Source organism: Hyperoodon ampullatus, assembly GCF_949752795.1.
Source record: "Hyperoodon ampullatus genome assembly, chromosome: 18".
Classification (NCBI taxonomy): domain Eukaryota; kingdom Metazoa; phylum Chordata; class Mammalia; order Artiodactyla; family Ziphiidae; genus Hyperoodon; species Hyperoodon ampullatus.
Window position 1 is genome coordinate 11,718,405 of NC_136931.1, and position 21,489 is coordinate 11,739,893.

The 21,489-nt window shown below is 38.7% G+C and overlaps 1 protein-coding gene across 7 annotated transcripts in view; it reads right to left on the bottom strand.

The window, feature by feature from the left end:
• Positions 1-6,339: 6,339 nt before the first annotated feature.
• Positions 6,340-21,489, bottom strand: part of CNTNAP4 (contactin associated protein family member 4) — a gene marked incomplete at both ends in the record, with an annotated part of 267,275 nt that continues 252,125 nt past the window's right edge. For 6 of the 7 annotated variants that reach the window (XM_079723325.1, XM_079723327.1, XM_079723328.1 and 3 more), the window contains 3 exons: positions 6,340-6,533; positions 12,421-12,492; positions 12,824-13,042. In XM_079723325.1, the coding sequence (XP_079579451.1) occupies positions 6,340-6,533; positions 12,421-12,492; positions 12,824-13,042 (485 nt within the window). The remainder of the gene's footprint in view (positions 6,534-12,420; positions 12,493-12,823; positions 13,043-21,489) is intronic. The other variant, XM_079723326.1, reaches the window with a different exon arrangement.

Below are 21,489 nucleotides of genomic sequence, written 5' to 3' on the forward strand. Positions count from 1 at the left end.
GAGCAAGAAAGGGTTTTACAGTGGGTCCAGACAGTAGACAAGTGGTCCTGCCTCTTGGACCATATAACTCTGTAGACCCTATGTTCTTAGCGGTATCATTGATGGAAGACGATGCCATGCAGACTTCACCGGCAGTCACCAATGGGAATAATACACTGCAGAAACTCAAGATTTCGAAGCAATGCCATGTCATCTGCAGCAGAGAAATACCCAACTCTCTAAAAAAATACCCTGGCATGCTACTGAGCCCTGCTAGAGATGAAGTGCCTCACACTGGGGCATTAAGTGTGGTCAAAATTGTCCATAATGATCTGGGTTCTGTCAGAATCACCAAGTCAGAACGTTAGCAGGATGGCCAGCATAACTACAAAATGGTGCATCTGGGGTCAAGCATTAGCAGGCACAAGCCATCTGAACAAGGCGCTAGCCCAGACCCCCATGTTCTCCACTGCTCTTCCCTGGCACGTTTCCCTTGGCTCACCCTTAGGGTTGCATGAATGGTCCCTTATTACCAACTGCTGAAGAAGGTAAAACAGTGAACTTGGTGCATGGATGGGATGATTTAGAATGTGGGTGAAGCTGAAATTGAAAGGTAGCACCGCTACAGAGTCCCAATCAGGATAGCATAGAAAGACAGTGGCGAGGAGAGACCCACCCAATGAATAGAACTTTTGGATGGTGGCCCCGGTCACTCACTTGGTATGAAAGAAATGGCCCAAGGTTATAATATATATGGACTTACAGGCAGTAATTTGGTCAGTTTGTCAGGACCTAGGAGATTTGGAAGATCAGAGACAAGGAGGTCTGAGGTAGAAGCATGTGGATGGACCTATGGGTAGGTGGGCATGAAATGTCAAGATCTTTGCCCACCAGAAAGCTTATGCTGCTGTGGAATAATCACTAACAACCAAGTTGACAGAAGGACTTAGCCAGTTGGTATCAACCACTCAATCACTGATCACTGAAGTGCTAGTACAATGGGTGTATGAGCACAGTAGCCACGGAGGTAGGAATGGAAGCAATGCATCCTAAGCAGATTAGCTCCCATCCATCAGGACCGTTGTCACGACTACCACTCCTGAGTATTCAAATGGGCAGCAGCAGAGACCCGCGCTCATTCCCCACAAAGATTCCCCTCTACAAGGACACCAGTTTTGCGGCCAGCTGACTACATCAGATCTTTTCTACCCTGAAATGGACAGAGATTACTTTTGATTAGCATCATTACTTATTTCAGGTATGGGTTGCCTTTACTGCCTGCAAGGCATCAGCCAACACCACCTTTTGAGTGTCTACGAAGACCTTCTGATGGTGTGATATGGAAGGACCAGCATATCCCACAGTATATGCTCACTCTCACACATCCTTTGCTGTAACGTGGATCTTTAGCTAGTGCAGTGTTACGTGGGAGGTTATGTCAGGGGGAACTGTCCTGATAGGTAATAATAGACAGAGCTGCCATTATGCTACGGGGGCAGGAAGAATATGTTTGGCATGTAGATACCCCTTTGACCAATTTTAATGGTAAATGCAAAAGTACAGCAGCTACAGCCTGGAAAGGTCATACTAGACAAGGGTTCAAACTCTTTGCAGAGTTGTCAGCTCGCGATATGGGAGTCTGGTATGGGTTGTAGAGGAGGGAGAGAATGAGTCCCAGCTCATTCTCCTGTTACAGCATGTAATTAAGAAACATGAAGATAGCTAAAAAGAGACAGCTAAAGGAGGTGAAAGTGATATGGCAGGGGATATGGCAATGGAGAGCTATTTTTCCTTGTAAGATTTCTTATATTGCATGCTATTTAAATTTTAATGAGACTCCCCTGCAGGGGCAGGGTCTGTGGTCTGTTCTACCCTCTTTCCTGGTGTAAGTTTCCCCAGGGCAACGAGGCCCACTAGAGTCCTAAAGGAGCTGCTCCCAGAACTCACAGGAAGCAGGTGGGTCTGAGCAGCACAGGGTGGACCCTCAAGGATGGTACACTGTGCCACCCAGATCCCCCAGATGCTGAGGAGGTCTATCCTTCCTCTTCAGGAACTACCTAAGCTGAAGAGAGCTGTTTGTCCAAGTTCATGCCCTGGTCACCAAGCAGTCAATACCCAATGCCTGGATGATACAGGAGTAAAAATGCCCAGCCCTCTCACCCCAGTTCAGGACATCTTTAATGGGCCACATCAACAGGGTTGGCTGAGTCTCTGTTGTGATTGTACCAACTCCTCCATCTGCCCCATTCTCCCCAACAGATGTTGATCTCTACAATATTCCCTAATAAATTTCCTTCACAATAATCTCTGTCTTAAGACTTTGCTTCCCAGGGAACCCAGCCTGTTACAGCATGTAATTAAGAAACATGGAGATAGCTAAAAAGAGACAGCTAAAGGAGGTGAAGGTGATATGGCAGGGAATATGGCAATGGAGAGCTATTTTTCCTTGTAAGATTTCTTGTATTGAATACTATTTAAATTTTAAAATATATGCATGTATTTTTTAAATTTAAATATAACATTATAAATAGGGAAAAGAATTAAAAAAATGATTTCACCTGAGAAGCCATTATAATTGTGGGTCAGGTTGTTTTCCATCCCATTTATTTGCATTTGCAAATCTTCAAAGCCAGGCTCCAGGGAAGCTATTGATACATCAAAAGTCCAAGTCTCTTACCACATTATATGCAAAATGTTCATATTCCCTTGCTCCTCATGTCGTATTCTTTCTCATACACGTGAATGTGCTCACTCGCACACAATCCTAACACACAGTCGGCTGCTAAACTTTTTCTTCCCTGTTATCACTCTCCATCATCCCAACTTTGGAAAAGAAGAAGACAAGCAGGACTTACTGAATGCATCTGTAAAATCGCATTATTTAGTTAATTCGTCATTTAGTTGATACATGGATTGGAAAGTCAAACAATCAACTACACACTTTAATATGAGATGTGTCATCTTCTATCATGAGGAAAACATTTGATGACTCAGTCAGATCTAACTCATATTGAGTATTTCACAAAGACTGTATGTGTTTCGATTAAAATGGTCTTTCCTAGAGTCAAGAACCATAAGCCTAATAAATATTTTATTAAAGAAAAATCTGTCAACAGCAACGACCTACCACATAACGGTTTATTCATTTAAAAAGGATATGGAAAAGATCTAGAACTATGGGTCATTCTGAACCAAAAGGATACCAAGATCCTTTCTACACCACTAAATAATTGTCAGAACTCCAGGTCTTAAAGGCACTAATGATCAGCAAAATGTGGAGTGAAAATGAAATTCCTGTCACAGCTTTGTCGCTTATTACATACGACTACATGTCCCCTTGGGAATATAACCTCACAGATATGCGTCTCAGACCTTTCATCTGTAAAACTGAGCTGTTCACACTAATATATCAGCGATTGCCAGCTGCACGACGGACTCTGTCGCAAGGCTCTGTTACAGATGAAGGACAATACCATCTGATGAAAGGTAATTTGAACGCTTGACTTCTGTCTGGTTGGTTGTCTAGATAAAGCTTCTCCTTCTGGTTGCTGTCTTTAACTTACCATCTGAAAAATTTATTAAATTTGCTTTAAAGAGCACCCCTTGGGAAAGGATTTTAAAAAATGGAACTATCTCCTAGAGTAGACATGGTTTCTACAAAATTAAGATGTCATTTCCCATGCGTGACCCTCATTTCATATGCCACCCTAACTCCACTTTATTTGCATATTGCACATTTGGATTTAATGAGATTTGGGAAATGTTAATTACACATTGTTTTCATTTTTTTCACTTGAAATCACCAATAAAGAATTTTTAAACTTTTATATTACAGCAGTGTGTGCTATATTCTTACATATAATCCTGTGCATCTATACAGGGCTCACTGTATAGATGAGCCAAGTTCTTGACAGAAGTAAAAGGATATCACCCAATTTAAATATAAAATAACCTTTCAGCAAACAACTGCTAACAGTCAAATCATTGTTCTTTGGGAAAACTTAAAATCTATTTTAACTTCCTTTACTTGTTACAATCAGTAAACATCTTTCTATTTTTTCTTTCATTTCTGAGTCCAGTTAAAAGGAAAAACAATAAATGCAGCTTTTGTTAATAATTCATAATAATCATGGGGTGTACCAAAAGGTTCAAAAAAACCCACAAACACCAGTAAAGAAGGCATACATCTACGCATCTTTTTACTGTTTTGAGAAAAGAAAATCCAGTATTATTCCCTCATTTTAAACTTTTATACAACATCTCAAAATATATTCTGCATTTTACTTCAAAAGTGCATTTTATTAAGAAAAAAGAAGGAACAGATTACAAATCAGGGAATGAAAGTCATGGCATATGATGTATCAGTGCGTTTTGATGCTATAATGTTGAAGTTCCTAGCCGGCAGACCACAGAGTATTGCGAGGCTTCACCATCTATAAACCTGTTTACATTCCAGCTCCCAACCAGGTTAAAGCTGCTACTAAATAACAAGAACACCTGTGAAAGATTCAGAGTTGTTACAGTGTTTGTATTCCACTTTGCATTAAATGAAAACTACCATTTTCATGTTCAATCCTTTGATAGCTACCACAAGCCTTTCAACAACAACAAAAATGCCACTTATCCATATAGGTCCTTCATAAACTACTGTTAATTCATATCCTTGAGATTTAGTCGGGCATTTACAGAAACATCAAAGTGGATATAGTGCTGTGAGAAAAGACAGGCAGGTTTTGTAAGGAGAGTCAAGAGGGAAAATAAAGAAAAATATGTTTAATTTACATATTTCCAAATTGTTCTGGTGTGAACAAACTAAGGAATCCAGTTTTTCCTTGGCAGACACCTGGAAAGCGTGAGTGTAAATTCCAAAGTGCCTCTGCTATACAGTTGGCTTGTGGAATTCAAAGATAGCTACATGCAAGCATCTTGTTTACATGGCCTCAAAGGTAATTATTGAAAGTTTCATAAAGTTATTGATAATTATTTGAACTTCTGGTATGTATATATATCCTAATCAAATGAACTAGTTAGTAAGTTATATTGATTTTTGGTTCTTTTTGAGAAATATACCCCATCATCGTAAATGAGAAGTGACTAGAACGACAGACTTAGAATATGACATGTAATAATATGCCATCACCCCTTAGGAGGAGCATTCTTGAATAACTCTACTGGATTTGCAAAAAAGGGGGCATGGTGCAGCTTATATTTCAAAAAGTACGTCCTGGAGGTCAGTGCACAGCAAAATATATGCCTGAAGCAGGGGATACAGTTTAGAATGAAGAATGGAGCTCTACACTTCAAATTGTCTCTTTTTTCTAATACATAAGAAGATGCTCCATGGAATACAGTAAAGGGAGATCAAAGAAAAGTGGGTGATAAACTTTAGGAAAACAGAAATATAAACCTATAAAGAAAACTGACATAAGGTTTGGGGGAAAATATTCTTGGAAGTATATTTCATTTGAGATATTACAGTTGTAAATAAAAATAATTCTTTGAAGTGTTAAGAATTGTGTTTTTTATATCAACAAGTTTACGTGTCAACATTTCACACTCTTTGGGAAACTGGCATTACCCAGGGTCTTAACTACTGCCGATACCGAACCATGAGAGCAAGTTAAACAGAAAAGTGTTAAAGGCAAGACATCACATACTGATGACCAATGCACTTTGTACGTCTTGTTACATATGAATTCCATGTTCAGAGCTGGAGCCTGACACTCAAAACCTAAAGTTTTCAAAATCATTAAGAGTCAAATAGAAAAAGAGCAATACAAACAAACCAGTGACAACAAAACATATTTCGACACTACTGATAAATTGTATTGAATGCAATACAGAGAAAGGCAAAGGGGTTTATATACTTTTGGCCACTGAAGATGCAAACACCAGCCAAACAGGATCTTAGAAGCATTTCCAGGTCTATGAATAACACCATGGGGACACTAAAGCAAACACAGAATATGTTCTCAAATAAAGCAAGGTCATTATAGTCCAATTTTGACTTTTACCTCTCACACAACTTAAGTATCACTTATGGCTGAGAGGCCAGTGCTACACTTTTCACATTGAAAACCTGTAGCTCTCAAGTGGGTTAAACTTCTGTTTTAGATCATATCAGAACAGTTGGAAATTAATATCAATATCTAAAATGCCTTGTTATATAGAATGACCGCTGTGGGAAGTATGTCACTGGATGAGGCCTCCTGGAGCTGTCTCGAGTCTGGACATGGCAACATGGCAGTGCTGCAAATCCATTGCCTGTACATTCAATGTAAGCACTTTTTTTTTGTCCCTTGAGAGCCCCTGGCTATTAAATCAGACTGCTGTAATTATAAGGTAAATCACTGCTGCCAATCAGAAGAAGTACTCTTTCTGATTTTCACTGACTGCATTTTGTATATTAAGCTCACTTTTCAAAACAGCCTCAGCACTGTCTACATTCTCTGACCTTTTTGCCTCATTTCTTCTGTATAACCTTTTCTGCTGATAAATGCGGACAGCTATGGCAGTGATGCACAGCAAGATAAAGATCACAACAGCTATCAAACCTAGTGAGAGAAGAGAAAAGAAATACAAAATCAGAATTGTTGTCCAGATAGAAACTGTAGACTTCACTGTTTAAGAAGTCATAATAAAATTATTTTCTACTGAAATCAAGCATCAAATCAATATCAAAACCTTAGGTATTTCTGGATCAAGTGGTATCAAAATATGTTCAGTTTACTTCTGAGTTCTATCAGTCTTGTAGGTTCACCTTCATTTACTCTGAATGCATATTATTTTGGATTTATTCAGTGCATTTATATATACAATATGTTACTAACACAAGGTATTACCTACATGTCTCTAAGACCATGGGGTCACTTTACATTAATACCCAGACAAGTTTTAATTATTTTGAAATTATAGAGTAATAGTAACATCATAAAATAATCAAATGTGTTTTTAATACTTAAATATGTAAACATTTTTTATTATTTATTTTATTATCATTATTATTTTTTGGCTGCACCATGCGGCATGTGGGATCTTAGTTCCCCGACCAGGGATAACCCATGCCCCCTGCAGGGGAAGCATGGAGTCTTAACCACTGGACCTCCAGGGAAGTCTCTGTAAACATTTTTTAATTGAAGTATAGTTGATTTACAATGTTGTGTTAGTTTAAGGTGTACAGCACAATGATTCAGTTATACATATATACATATACATATACATATCTATTTTTTTCAGATTATTTTCCCTTATAGGTTATTACAAAATATTGAGTATAGGTCCCTGGGTAAACAGTATGTCCTTGTTGTTTCTCTATTTTATATATAGTAGTGTGTATAGGTTGATCCCAATCTCCTAATTTATCCCCTTAAATGTAAACACCTTAATGAAGTTGATTATCAATAATTTGTTATATTGTTAAATATCAGGAACAAGTTATGTATATGAATAATCTTGACTAATGAAATATATTGATACTAATACATAGAGTAATTATATCTATATGAGGAATATTGATTTTTTGAAACACCTGATTGTAAATAAAAAATTTAAATAACACAACTGTTAGCTATGCCAAATGGTTACCAATCCTGGCATTACGTTAAGTCAGTCTTCTTCAAAGTGTGATCTATGAATCCCTGGTGGTTCCCGGGACACTGTGAGGGGTCCACAGGGTCAAAACTATTCATAATAACTCTAAGATGCCTTTTTCACTGTGTTGTAATATCCACCGATAGGACAAAACAAGGTTAGGTAAACTTCTTGGTACCTTAGCATGAATTAAGGCAAGGCCACCAAATTTTAAAAGTGGTCACTGAATTCATAAAGTAGAAAGAAGGCATTGCACTACCAGATTCATTTAAGAATATCCTTGATGAAGCACTAAAAATTACGCCTTTTACCAAATCGTGACCTTTGGCCGTAAGTCTTTCTAACATTTTGTGTGATGACATGGGAAGTATTTGTAAAGTACTTCTACTGCAGCGTGAAGTATGATGGTTGTCTCCAGGAAGAATGCTAGCATGAACATCTGAGTTGAGTTGTGAACTGAACTAGCTGCTTTTTCCTTTAAAGAACACTGTTTTTACTTGAAAGGATGACTGACAGATAAACTATGGTTGTTTTAACTGTGCTATCTGGCAGATATTTTCTTTAAAATGAAGTAAATCTGTCACTTCAAGAAAAACAGGGCTTCCCTGGGGGCGCAGTGGTTAAGAATCTGCCTGCCAATGCAGGGGACATGGGCTTGAGCCCTGGTTTGGGAAGATCCCACCTGCCGCAGAGCAACTAAGCCCAGGCACCACAACTACTGAGCCTGCGCTCCAGAGCCCGCAAGCCACAGCTACTGAGCCTGTGTGCCACGGCTGTTGAGGCCCACATGCCTGGAGCCCATGTTCCATGGGGTGGGTGGCACCGCAATGAGGGGGTCCCCGCACTGCACTGGGGACTGGCCCCCGCTCGTGAGCCCACGCACAGCAACAAAGACCCAATGCAGCCAAAAATAAATAAATAAAAATTTAAAAATTTATTAAAAAGAAAAGAAAAGAAAAACAACTGACAATGTAGGATGCCAATGATAAAAGCCAAGTTTTCAAATGAAAAATAGAATTTGGAAAACTGTTGTCTGTCACCATGAGTTTGAGAGTTCCCTTGTACTTAGACTCTTCTGATAAAAGCAGTGGAGGTACTAATATAGTGTTTTCAGATGAAAATAGGTACAATGAAAACAGTGATGCAGATGGAGTCTCATATCGTAAAACAAGGACTCTTCATCCTAGTTTAAATTAAGTATAAATAACTCTAACAAATCCAACTGAAGCCAAAACTTTGAAGGTCCTATTCAGTCACAATGGATTCCACAGCACATGATCTGATGGGCAGATTCACTACAGCCAATCATAATATTGCCAGGGGCTAAGCCGATTTTTGGCGAGGTCAGCCTTATCTGAGAGGGACAGCAATTCCTTGTTGATAGATCCAACATAAACCTGGTAACTAAACTCTGTACTGTACTTGAAATCTGAAGAATTCACTAATGGATACGATTTTTCATAATTGGTCATATTAATAAAGAATAATTTAAATCAGAATATCCATTTGATGTTATATATTTTGCCTCTCATCTTAGAAAAGTAATCAGTTGAGTTGCTATAAATATTTCTATTGTCTGGTTATAGACCTCTAGTTTAAAGAAAGAGATTCTGAACAATTTCAGTGTGGAAAGCTGATGAAGTAGATACAGAGGGCAGGCTACTGCAGGCCCAGGCAGGACATCCAGACAGTCAAGATCATGGTTGGACTCTGGAAATGGTTTGCTTCATGCATGTGATTTCCCTTTTAACTGGAGAAAGTGTTATGTCAGGGTTTGTCATGTCCACGAAAAACCTTGATCTAACCTGTTATACAAAAAAAAAAAAAAAAAAAAAGGAAAAAGGATACTCTAAATGACATATGGCCATCTACAGCACTCTGTGACACTGCCATCTGAAGCTCTGGGTGAATGTGTTTTTATGAGGAAATTATGTAGCTTTCTGTCTAAATCTGAGCATTCATATCTGTGTATTCTGGCCAGAAACCCTCTACAGTGTCTGAGTCACCAGTTTTAAATATCTTATTAAATCAATTTTCCCAACTCACACTATTTATTTATTTACTGTTTGTAATTGAAGAAAAAGTTACCTAAAATGTAAAACATGGGGGAATTAGCCAATTGGAAACTACTTAAATGGATTAATTATTGGTACACAATGGGTGCAATTTATGAGTAACGCGACAACAAGTGAAGAACTCTACCACAACGCTAGCAGATGGAGCAACACGCTACAGAACGGTATTCTGTGATTTAGCCGAGAAACTGCGCGTGACCCCAGGCGAGGCCTTCCGGGCTTAGATGGCCATGACCAGCTGGTCTGCTCCTGAAGCTCAGTCTGCAATGATCAAAAGCAGACACTCCTGGATCTGTGGACCCTGGCGAGACCCCGAGCAGCAAATCTTCCGTAACTCTTGCTCTGCTCTGTGCATTTGAGTCAAGTGAGAATTTCACAGGTCACCTATTAGTTGTTTCCCTTGTGTGTTCCATTCCAACACACAATGACTTACAAACAATATTCTAAAGATTAAATACTTGCTGTAACATTAGCTTGACTATACAATAACTATTTATATCCAAATCTGTATATTTATCTCCCTATATCCTTACTATATATCTATACTAGTTAAATGCACAGAAAAAGCACCATTATGAGACTGAGACAATTTGTTTGACTAGGAATCACAACAATTTGCAATGTTGAGCACATTTTAAATGCTGTAACTTCAAATGAGTTTTTACCATAGATTGTATTAATATTATATTGATATATTTATTTTAGACACGCAGTTATTAACTACTCTTCTAACAGGGTTTTAGTTTTTGTTTTTCACTTGTTATATGACTAAATGAGGAACCTACTTTATGCATCTTTAACTTACACCTCATTAATTTGATAAGAAGTAAAGCAACTGAAAAAGCAATGGGGATGTTAATATTCTCACAAAGATTTGACCAGTACTCTTCTTTGTATAAATAAAATTCTAAGTTCTTAAAGGAAGTCAATGTCTACATGAGTAAGGGTGTAAAAAATAGAACCAAATCAATCAGGTATAAAGCCCACGTAAGTTGCTCAAGTATACGACTAATCACGTTACCTGGCAATATAATGATAATAAAATAATTGTTTACTTTTTATGTCCATATCATATGCAGAGTATGGAGGAAAGGTGAGCCACTTAACATTTCAATAATCTGATTAATAACATTCTAAAGACCATTAATCAGGAAGGAAAAGGTTTATGTAGGGGGACGGTTTTGAATAAATTATGTCTCAGAGAATATGCTGTTTTACTGCCAGGAAGATATATTTAAAATTTTTTGTGTTATAGCCCAGAGCTGGAAACAACCTAAGTGTCCATCATCGGATGAATGGATAAAGAAGATGTGGCACATATATACAATGGAATATTACTCAGCCATAAAAAGAAACGAAACTGAGCTATTTGTAATGAGGTGGATAGACCTAGAGTCTGTCATACAGAGTGAAGTAAGTCAGAAAGAGAAAGACAAATACCGTATGCTAACACATATATATGGAATTAAAAAAAAAAATGTCATGAAGAACCTAGGGGTAAAACGGGAATAAAGACACAGACCTACTTGAGAATGGACTTGAGGATATGGGGAAGGGGAAGGGTAAGCTGTGACAAAGGGAAAGAGAGGCATGGACATATATACACTACCAAACGTAAGGTAGATAGATAGTGGGAAGCAGCCGCAGAGCACAGGGAGATCAGCTCGGTGCTTTGTGACCGCCTGGAGGGGTGGGATGGGGCGGGTGGGAGGGAGGGAGATGCATGAGGGAGGGGATGTGGGAACAGATGTATATGTATGACTGATTCACTTTGTTATAAAGCAGAAACTAATAAAAAAAGAAAAAAAAAAGAAAAAAAAATTTTTTTTGTGTTAATTTTGCAATTTAAAATAAGTATTGTGACTTCCCTGGTGGCGCAGTGGTTAAGAATCCACCTGCCAATGCAGGGGACATGGGTTTGATCCCTGGTCCGGGAAGATCCCACGTGCCGTGGAGCAACTAAGCCCGTGCGCCACAACTGCTGAGCCTGTGCTCTAGAGCCTGTGAGCCACATCTACTGAGACCTCGTGCCACAACTGCTGAAGCCTGTGTGCCTAGAGCCCGTGCTCCACAACAAGAGAAGCCACCGCAATGAGAAGCCCACGCACCGCAACAAAGAGTAGCCCCCGCTCACCACCACTAGAGAAAGCCCGTGCGCAGCAACGAAGACCCAAAACAGCCAAAAATAAATAAATAAAATAAATATATTAAAAAAATAATAATAAAGTAAGTATGAACCACCCTTATTCCATTAGTTTTGTATTTGATAAAATGCAAATAAAAATGTAATATTCATTGAGAGGAGCATCTAAACCATGGAAATATACACCTTTATTAAGCATTAAGGCAACATTAAATATATGCTTCTAATGTTAATCTCAGGTTTTTCCTACTTCTTACATAAACCCTTGCAGAAACAGTGATGTGTCCAAGAAGGCAAAAAATGACACTTCCTCAAATACAGTCAGAACATCCTAGGGAATGTAGATGGCCTTATCAAGCTAAATGATATTCATTAGTACATAGTTTAACAACCATTCTTTGAGTGTGACGTTTCAGTGAATTATCAATTATTTACACTGAAACTCTCCAAGGAAGCTGGGAATTCAGGATGACTCTATAAGACAATCCAGTACAAATAATAAAGCACCCCACTGACCTCAGGATTCACTGCCTAACTCTTGGGCCATGTGTAGATTCTCCACAGACAGCTTCTCTAGGCTAACTACCTCATCCTTAGCAATGATAGGAAGAGCTCGCTCATGCTTTCTACTACCTCCAATTACTGCAGAGTCACTCTTGATTGTGTTAGTGATGGGTCCTCTGTCATCTCTTGCTCCAGAATGATCTGCAGTTAAAGGACAGAAAAGGGGGAAGAGGGGGATATCAGTGAGTAAAAAGAAGAAATGTTTAAAAATTCATAAACTTTTTAAACCAGAACAGAATTATAGAGGTCAATGTGGGATGTCTGCAATTTTAACCTTAAGCAATGCCCACATGCAATGGTCCACAGGAATAAAGAATTGAGAATCTAGGAGAGAAATGGGAAAGGACTGAAAATTAAACAAAACCAATTTCAATAAACCATCTCGAGAACATAGAGTCCCAGCATTAAAAGATTTTAATATCCAGTGGACAAGCTGTGTTTGGGACTGGGTAAAGGAAGAGCCATAGGCCACCTGCAAAGGAGTGTGTCCTCTCCCTTGATGTGGCATCAGTGCCAGCCTGGGCCACACAGCTGGACTCCGTCACATGTCCTGAGATGGTGATGGGGGCTGGGCGGCTGCGGTGCAGAGCGGCCTTCAGCGGGACCACGTGGCTGACCTGCACAGCAGAGAGACAGCCCAGGAAGCCCTGTGCACCTGCCAGTGCCGTCTCCTGGTCCACGTCACTGTGTTCTGTGAAGCCAAAGAAACACCACAGGATTGATGACAGTGAAGGTGCAAACGGGCAATGCCACAATGGAATATTCCAAGTCTTGACAATGCAACAGCAATACATACTCAGCTGTTAAATTCCTTTTGCTTTTGTCTTTATTACAAGAGATCCATTAAATCTTTCCACAACTACTGGTGAGATATCCCAGGTTAATAAAGACAAGTTTTTAAGTATGGCTAATTAAATATACTGAGAGCTCTCTGGAAATAATTAAAGTCTCTACAAGAATGGGTCAGATAACGAACTGATCAGGGTTCCTGCAAGATGTTATCATGTTAGAGGTTGTATCTCAAAAGCTTTTAGAGACTCTTAATTCTTCACGTACAGCAGTGAAAACTTTCATACCTCACTGACTTTTCTCCCCGTTTCACTGTCCACCTATCACTCAGACTGAGATGTGTGTGCCCCCTATACATAGATAACCCCCCTCCATTTTAATGAGCATTTAGTTAATGTGGAACTATTGTGGGACAGAGATTGGTTTGAGTGTCAAAATATTAATTCATAATTTTACAGTGAAGAAGATATTTCACGCTTGGCAAGCATGAAATCTAAACAAGGGGAATTAATTGTAGACTTTTAACATTCAAATGTTATCAGACTACGATGCATCCACCCATCCTATATGATCATAAAGCAGCAAGACTACTTTCCCCTGTGCTGCACATACCGGGACACCAACATTTGCATTTTGGTCTCTTCAAAAACAAATATAATAAATATTGTATTTATTGAATGCTTATTATATGGTAGGCACTATTCTAAGGGATTTGCACGCTTGTGTTTAAACCTTACAGTAGCCACGAGTATCCTATTTTAGTCACACAGACAAGACCCTTTAGGTTCAGAATTTTCATGATTTGCCTGAGGTTAACTCAGCTGTTGGCATTGTGCACTGGACTCCAGCCCTGTTGGACTCCAAAATCATAAGCTTCTTTTGTTTATAATTGACACATTCTTTCCTTCACTCCACTTATATCTTCTGTGGTGCATTTTTTTTTTTTTTTTTTGGCTTGAGATCTATTCTTGAAAGGACTCGGGGCAGCTCCGTTCTGATTGAGCCTGTCTTGTTACATCAGGGTTTTTGAAGAACACTTCCTTCTGACCCATTTTCATGCACGTTTTATACCTTTTTAATAAAAATACTGATTATAGATGTTTAGCATCATGAATATCACACTCTAAAAAATCTGAAAATTCGACAGATTACATCACTTTCCTGTTGTGCTGGGGGATATGGTATTCAGACCCAGGTATCCTAGCTCTGGAGCCTATATCCTTACCACTAGGCTGTCCTGCCTCGTAGCACAAAGAGCCCTGAGAGGCTATCGCTCTGCTGCTCCGTGAGCCCACAGGGAACCCTCAACACCCAGCACCACACGGTTACATAGGAGGCGCTTCATCAACGTGTATAAACCAAAGAACTAACTTAGTCCCACCACACAGCAGCCACTCATTTGAATGGATGGAGATACATTCAAATATACATATTTTTAGAAAAAGACAGCATTCTTGCTTTGGAGTTCTTTGGTTTATTTTATTTTTTTTTACTTTAACAAGAAATAAAAAGGAATATACTTTAATAGCAACATAATCAGAACAATGCTTTTCATATTTCTTCTACAAGGTTAAAATCTTGAATAAAATTTCTATAGACCTTAAAAAAAATCTTACATTTTGAACAACAACAAAAAAAGTAAATAGATAAAAATTCACTTCTCTTGTAAAAATCTGATATGAGGCAACTTTTAAAAACCCTACACTTTTAAACTGAAAATATTTACCTATTATAAAATATTGTAGAAAAAAGTTTTAAAATCTAAAACTTAAACTAGTCTGTCAATTAATATTTGTTTTAAGAGCTAAATATACAGGCAACACATTCCCTGCTGTTTGAGCATCTTACATTCTAGTAGGGGAGACAGACAATAGACATGAAACAGGAATGGATGAAAATTCTGAAGACTGATAATGCTGTGAAGAAATAAATTAGAAAATGTGATGGAATATATCTGGAACAGAAATTTATCTTGATGGATTAGGTGATTTTTTGTGTGTCTATTTTAAGGATGACTCTGAACAGCCCTATTCTCTTAATCGTCTGTAGATATTACTCCAGCATCTTCTGGCTCTATCATTTCTTTCTTAAACTTTCTAAGATTCCCTGTGATTTAGGAATTTTTATCAGATTGTCCCTGCTGTTTATCTTCTCTCATCTATTACGCATAGACCACGGTGGCCCCTTTTAATCTGCAGACACAGGTTTTTCTTTAGCTTGGAAAATTTCATATGCTGTGCAAGCAACTATTGTTTCCCTTTCATCCTTTTTACCCTCCTGGACGCCGAGTATTCACGTTGGGTCTCCTCTGCATACTCTTTAACTGCTTTGAATCTCCCTCCTGATTTCTATCTTTTAGGACTTGTTTTTGTGTGGGTCAAGTGCTTCACTCACTTGCTCTTCCAGGGGATGATTTCAAGTATCCACAAAGATCATTCTTTTTTAGTCTGGAAAAATCATACTTTTAGTTCCTCTAGGTCTTTTTGCTGCTTTGCTAGAATTTCCTTACAGTGCTCTTACTCAATTTCATTCAGGATGGGGTCTGTCTCCTTGAATAGCTTAATTCTGGTTGTTTTGGTTTCTCTCTCACTTGATTGCTGTTGAATCAAGGGTTATATATAGGGTTGTTTTTCTCATCTGCTAGTTGATTCTCTGTCACTGCCTTCCTTAGGTGGCTGACGCCCAGAGAAGGTAGACAGCATAGCAGCTGTCCTTGTCAGTGAAGCTACCATCCAAATGCCCACCCGACCTCAGGATAGAGAGGACATGGTCCAAATTTCAGGATTCAGGAAATCCTCACATTTCAGGTCATTCTCTCCTCGGCAAAGAGGGAACACAGAAGCACTGAGTTTTCAATGCTGCCCTGTCCCCACGGGGTCCAGGGGTCTCTGCAAGCCAAGCATTTTCCAGGATCCACACAATTCAGGGTCTCCCTTAAGACTCTTCTAGGCTGGTCCCCAGACTCTCTTCCAACCAGAAGCAGGGAGTCTCACAACACTGTCTCACTGGCAGCCCCCAGGCACCCCACTTGGCTGTGCTAGACCATCAACTCCCTTGTTTCAGGAAAGTCAATGGGTCGGAACTAGAATCTGGAGAGAAAGGGAACTATGGGACTTTGCATCCATCTTCTCAGAGTTGAGTCCAGATGAAGTTAACAGCTATATTAAGTTGCTTATAAGCAGTACATAGTATCAGAGAGCTGCACTGACAACTGTGTTCATAAAGCCAGGGAACAAAAACATTGATCTTTCCTATTATCTGACTCCTGAAATGCCAACAACATGTAAGGGTTAGAACAGGACAGGTGGGGGAATTGTAGATAAATGCCTCTTACTTCATTGAAATCCTGATAAGACAATTATGTTTGGGATGTTTCCGGTTAGAAAAATTCTTAACTGACTCAGATTTTGCAGGTGGTCTTGCCTGTTAAAAAGTTAGCCTCAACTGTATCTTCCAACCAAGGGAATGGCTTCTGCTTTTGCAAAGAAATCTACCAAAAGTTCTACAAGAAATAGAGTAACAAGAAAGTAAAATTCGTGTGAAGCGCCTTTCTATTTATTACGCAGAGAGAGGACTGTTTCTGGAAAGGATATGAAGTAAATGAAGAACAATTAAAACAAGAAGTGCTTCATGAAACTTCTTGTGGCTGTCAAAACAACAACAACAAAGAAAAACAAAACAAATAACTCAAAAGAAACCTAAGTAGTTTGGCCATACCTATGGAAAAGGGGCCACCTTAAAAAAGGATCTCAATACCTTTAATCCATAAAGATAAAGAAAGCTTGCCAGGAAATGGTGCAATGAATCAAAGGAGCAGTGCTAATGTCCAGCAGGACATTTTTACCATCACAGGCAATTACAACAAGGATTCAACAACAACAAAAGTTGGTGGAAAAGTCAAATGGCAAAGCAGACAGCAAATACTGTGTGGATAAAGGAGCAGTTTTTTTTAATAAATGGTATTTAGTTGCCAACCAAGCCTACTGCTCTGAGATACAACCTTGAGAACCTGATTAAGGTACAAACTATTTATAGTGAGGCATCTCGGGGTAACCTGAGCTTCTCTTTTGCTTTCAGCATGACCTGTGTCATCTGAAGTGTCATTTGACTGGACATTTACAAAATCACAGTGTCCTTAAGTAACTGAATTAAACTTTCTTATGTGCCCTTTGGCTTTGAAGCAGGTTTTATATAAAATGTCCCTGAGCTTGAAGTCTGTTCCTGAAGCTATTCTGTGAGATGCCGTAGATATCCTCTTCCTCCTGACCACATACTTTCTTTTACATCTGGCCCAGATCTCCACTGCAGAAATCTGAGGTACTTCCTGGTTCTGCAGCCTCAGAAGAGAGAAATGATCCCTATGTGGTCACTGCCTTTAAATATACCAAAGCTACTGCTCACAATGAGTGAAAACATCTTCAGCCTTTTAGAAAACTCTTCTAACATAAAAAACAATCTGTAAACACAACTCAGAACTTAATCTGATGAGTTTTGGATAAACAAAGCAAATGTAATGCAGCCTATTAATTATGGAGGAATATGAACCCAGTTTATCTGATGCAACCTGGCTCTTCCCACCAGGATGTACCCACCGACTTTTGCTGTCAGTGTTCTTGCACCATTACATACCTGACATAAAAAAGTAATAAATAGTCGTAAACTTCACTCAGCCTCTGAATAGTAATTTTCAGTCATTTTGTAATAGGTTAAATTATATCATTATTCAAAACGTGGGCACATTTGCTATGAGAAGTTTTACGCAATTTCAAGAGTATGCAATGATCTTCATTGAGATTTTTTTTTTCATGTGGTGGAACTGTGACCCAATAAATCTTAATGAATTAGCAAAACAACTTTATACCTGCAAATTTCCTTTGATTAATTACATAATTACATCATAGAGAGATGTCTCTTTATATGATCTTTGAGTAAATAGGTCTCTTAAAGGAGCCGAATGAGGAATCATTCACTTTGCCCTCAGTACTTAACACATTTTGAAAATGCTTAACAAAGAAACGACATCAGACCGCCTGCCTCTTCAGAAGGAAGAATGGAAAGAGAGGAACTGCTTTCTCTCTGTCCCACAGTACTCACTTCTACAAATGAGAATGGACTGTAGGAACACTTTTTGGCTCCAATCATCGGTAACAAGCATTACTGGCAGCTATCAAGCAAGGAGGATAATTTATAGGTAACAATATCTTACTCTGATGACATGGAAACCGTCTCTAATCCTCTCTTATACTTAACAGTCAACATGAGCAGAATTCATAATTTATAGATAACAATATCTTACTCTGATGACATGGAAACCATCTCTAACCCTCTTTTATACTTAACGGTCAACACGAGCAGAATTCACATTTCACTGTCTTTCTTCTCACTAGTGCTATAGACCATCATTAGGCTGGCCGGTCCAGTATCTCTTCACTGTGGCTGTGTCCTCTCTCCACCCCAAAGGTCCTGTATCCGTACCTCCTGTCAATCCCATCCTCTCTCTCTCATCCATCAATGCCTGGTCTTTAATAAATTCACGCACACAATAGTGTAAGTCCCTGATCATGGCTTTATTTTTTACTTATTCCTGGTACAGGTACATTTCAAAGCATGTCAGTAATTAAAGAAAGAAACAAGTGCTTTCTCCTTTTTATTTTAGAAATTATTTGAGTTTTATCATTGTATGAAGGCTTCTAGATTGTGGCAGCTGATAAATATATAATTTGGGATTTGTGACTTTGGCTTTTATCATTTAGTATTTTTTGCAGTGTAAGTTGAGCTCTGTTTTACGATGTTTGACGGCCAAGTGAAAGCGATGCAGGTGACATCCTTGTCAAAGGCGTACACTTGCACATCCCACCTGGAGCATGTAGTCATGATTATATGTGCGTCTGACAAAATCCCACTGTCTACCTTATCATGTGCTCCATAATTAATACCAGATAAGATGTTTCAGCGTCATGAGTGCTTTTTGCTTTTGGAACATGACACTTCTGATCGATGCTGGGGTATCAGGATGAGGAGAAGAGCTGTTTCTAAGTTTCTAGGTATGGCCAATTCAAAATGATGTAGCTGACTGTCTGGAAATGATTAAAGCCGCCACAAGGATGAAGTCATGCTAAGTACTGAAGATGGTCTGTGACATTTTAATTATTAAAATAGTCAAGCTGATGAATACAAAAAAATGATTTTAAGTAGATTCCTTACTTTTCTTGCTCTAAACTATACATCTCTTTTAAAATGTGCTTTTAAAATAACACCTCCATTATCGTAAGAGATGTTTCACAATATATTTACAAAATTGCAGTGCCCTTAGGTTACCTGGCTCATGTTTTTTCCTCACATCAGGGCTCTTAAGTGAGTTTTACATGAACGGTTCCTGACACATTGAGATTGTTCTCAAAGCTCTTCATCGGAGACTGAGTAGATGTCCTTTCCTAGCTGACTACAGACTTTATTTACATCTGGGCTGAACTTCCACTGCAGTAATCTGAGTGTACTCCCTGGCTCTGTGGCCTCAGAAGAGAGAAATGATCCTCACTGGTCATCAATCACCTCTAATATACAAAAGCTACTACTCAGGATGAGTGAAAATAATCATCCAGCTTCTACTCGAATAAATCATAAAACTATTCTAACATATAAAAGTATCCAGATACAGAATCCAGAGTTTAATTCTATAGTGAATTTTAAATATGAAAAGCAAATTTAATGTACTTTATTGAATACAGGAGTATCTAAATTGAGCTGCTTGGCAAACAGCTGGACCATCTCACCCCGGCTCCTAACTACTAATGACTATTAATACCAAAGTTATTGAGTCTTTAAATATTTCAAGTGCAGTAGGGAGTTAGAGATAGTTCCCATGTCATCATAGTACAGCTTGATATTATTTCTAAAATTTACCCTCCTTATCAACATCTGCTAGTAATGTTGATTAATAGTGACAGTAATCCAAAATTATTCCGATGATTCTTCCTAAGTTTAAGAAATGAGTACTGCAGAAAAGTGAAAGAGGGGAAGAATTTCCTTTATTTCTGGGTTTCCATCTAAAATGGCAGTGGATGGTCATATCCGTAAGTCTTTGGTTGAAAATAGGCAAATTATAACTCCAAAAAAAAATTGGTCAATGTTTTTTTCTGCTCCCTTAAAAGAAATATTCAGAAATTATAAAACGAAACAAGTATTTAATTTTTTTTTTTTTTTTTTTGGCTGTGCTGCCCGGCTTGCGGGATCTTAGTTCCCTGACCAGGGATTGAACCCGGGGCCCGGCAGTGAAAGTGCCGAGTCCTAACCACTGGACTGCCAGGGAATTCCCACAGTATTTTAATTTTTTAATTTGGAGGATAATTTGGAACTATTTTATCCCAAGCAACATAGGGTACATTATACTCAATTAGATACACAGGAACATTTTGTATAATGATTATCTGTATGCCCACTAACCATAAATTCTGTGAGGGTAGATGCAGTGTCTGCCTTGCTGAGTGGCATTCTCTGTGTACACAACAGGTGATCACAAAGTATGTGCTAAATGAACAAGGGAGCCAAACAGACTTACAAAAATGAAAAACATAGTTGATGAGTGTGGGCACATGAGACTATGCCTTGCAGACCTCCAACTAGATGAGAGGAATTGGCCAAGGGCCCCAGCTGCTGGGCTCTGAAATCCATCCTCATACTTGGGCCAGTGCCTTGCTTCCCATGGGCTGTTCCCAGCCAACAGCTGATCATAGCAGGGACTCTAAGGCAGACCCATCCTTTGGAAACATGGGACTCCTCTGATGGATGACAGACTCATGGGCTCCCCAAAGACTGTTTAACCTTTGTTGACTGCATAGAAGTCTAGGACGCTTCTGTCTAACTTTCCCTCCCTCTCTCCTTCACTTGAAGGCAGAGCTGCATGGCATCTGATGTCTCTCCCAGTCTTGGCAAGCTCTCTCCCCACATTCTCTTTCACAAGTGTCCCCTTAATAAAATCCTCACATGGTTAATTTTGTCTTGGCAATGGCTTCTTGGAGGACCCTGACTAACATAATAAGAAACTTCAAGATTGAATAACTCTCTGGAAAACTACTAGTTCCATTTTAGCATCAATTTTGCTATAAATTAATATACATACTACAATATAATAATATAGTACATAACATTTTGTTGTAAATTCATATACCACACCATATGACCATAAATTATTAGTCTCCTTTGAATTACAAATGATTTGAATGTAATATTAGTCCTTGGTCAAGATCCACACCTTGGGCACGTACCAAATAAATTCTTACTTTTGAACTTTAATCTTAATTTTCAGCATGAGTGATATGCATTTTAATAACACTCTGTTCTTGAATGAAA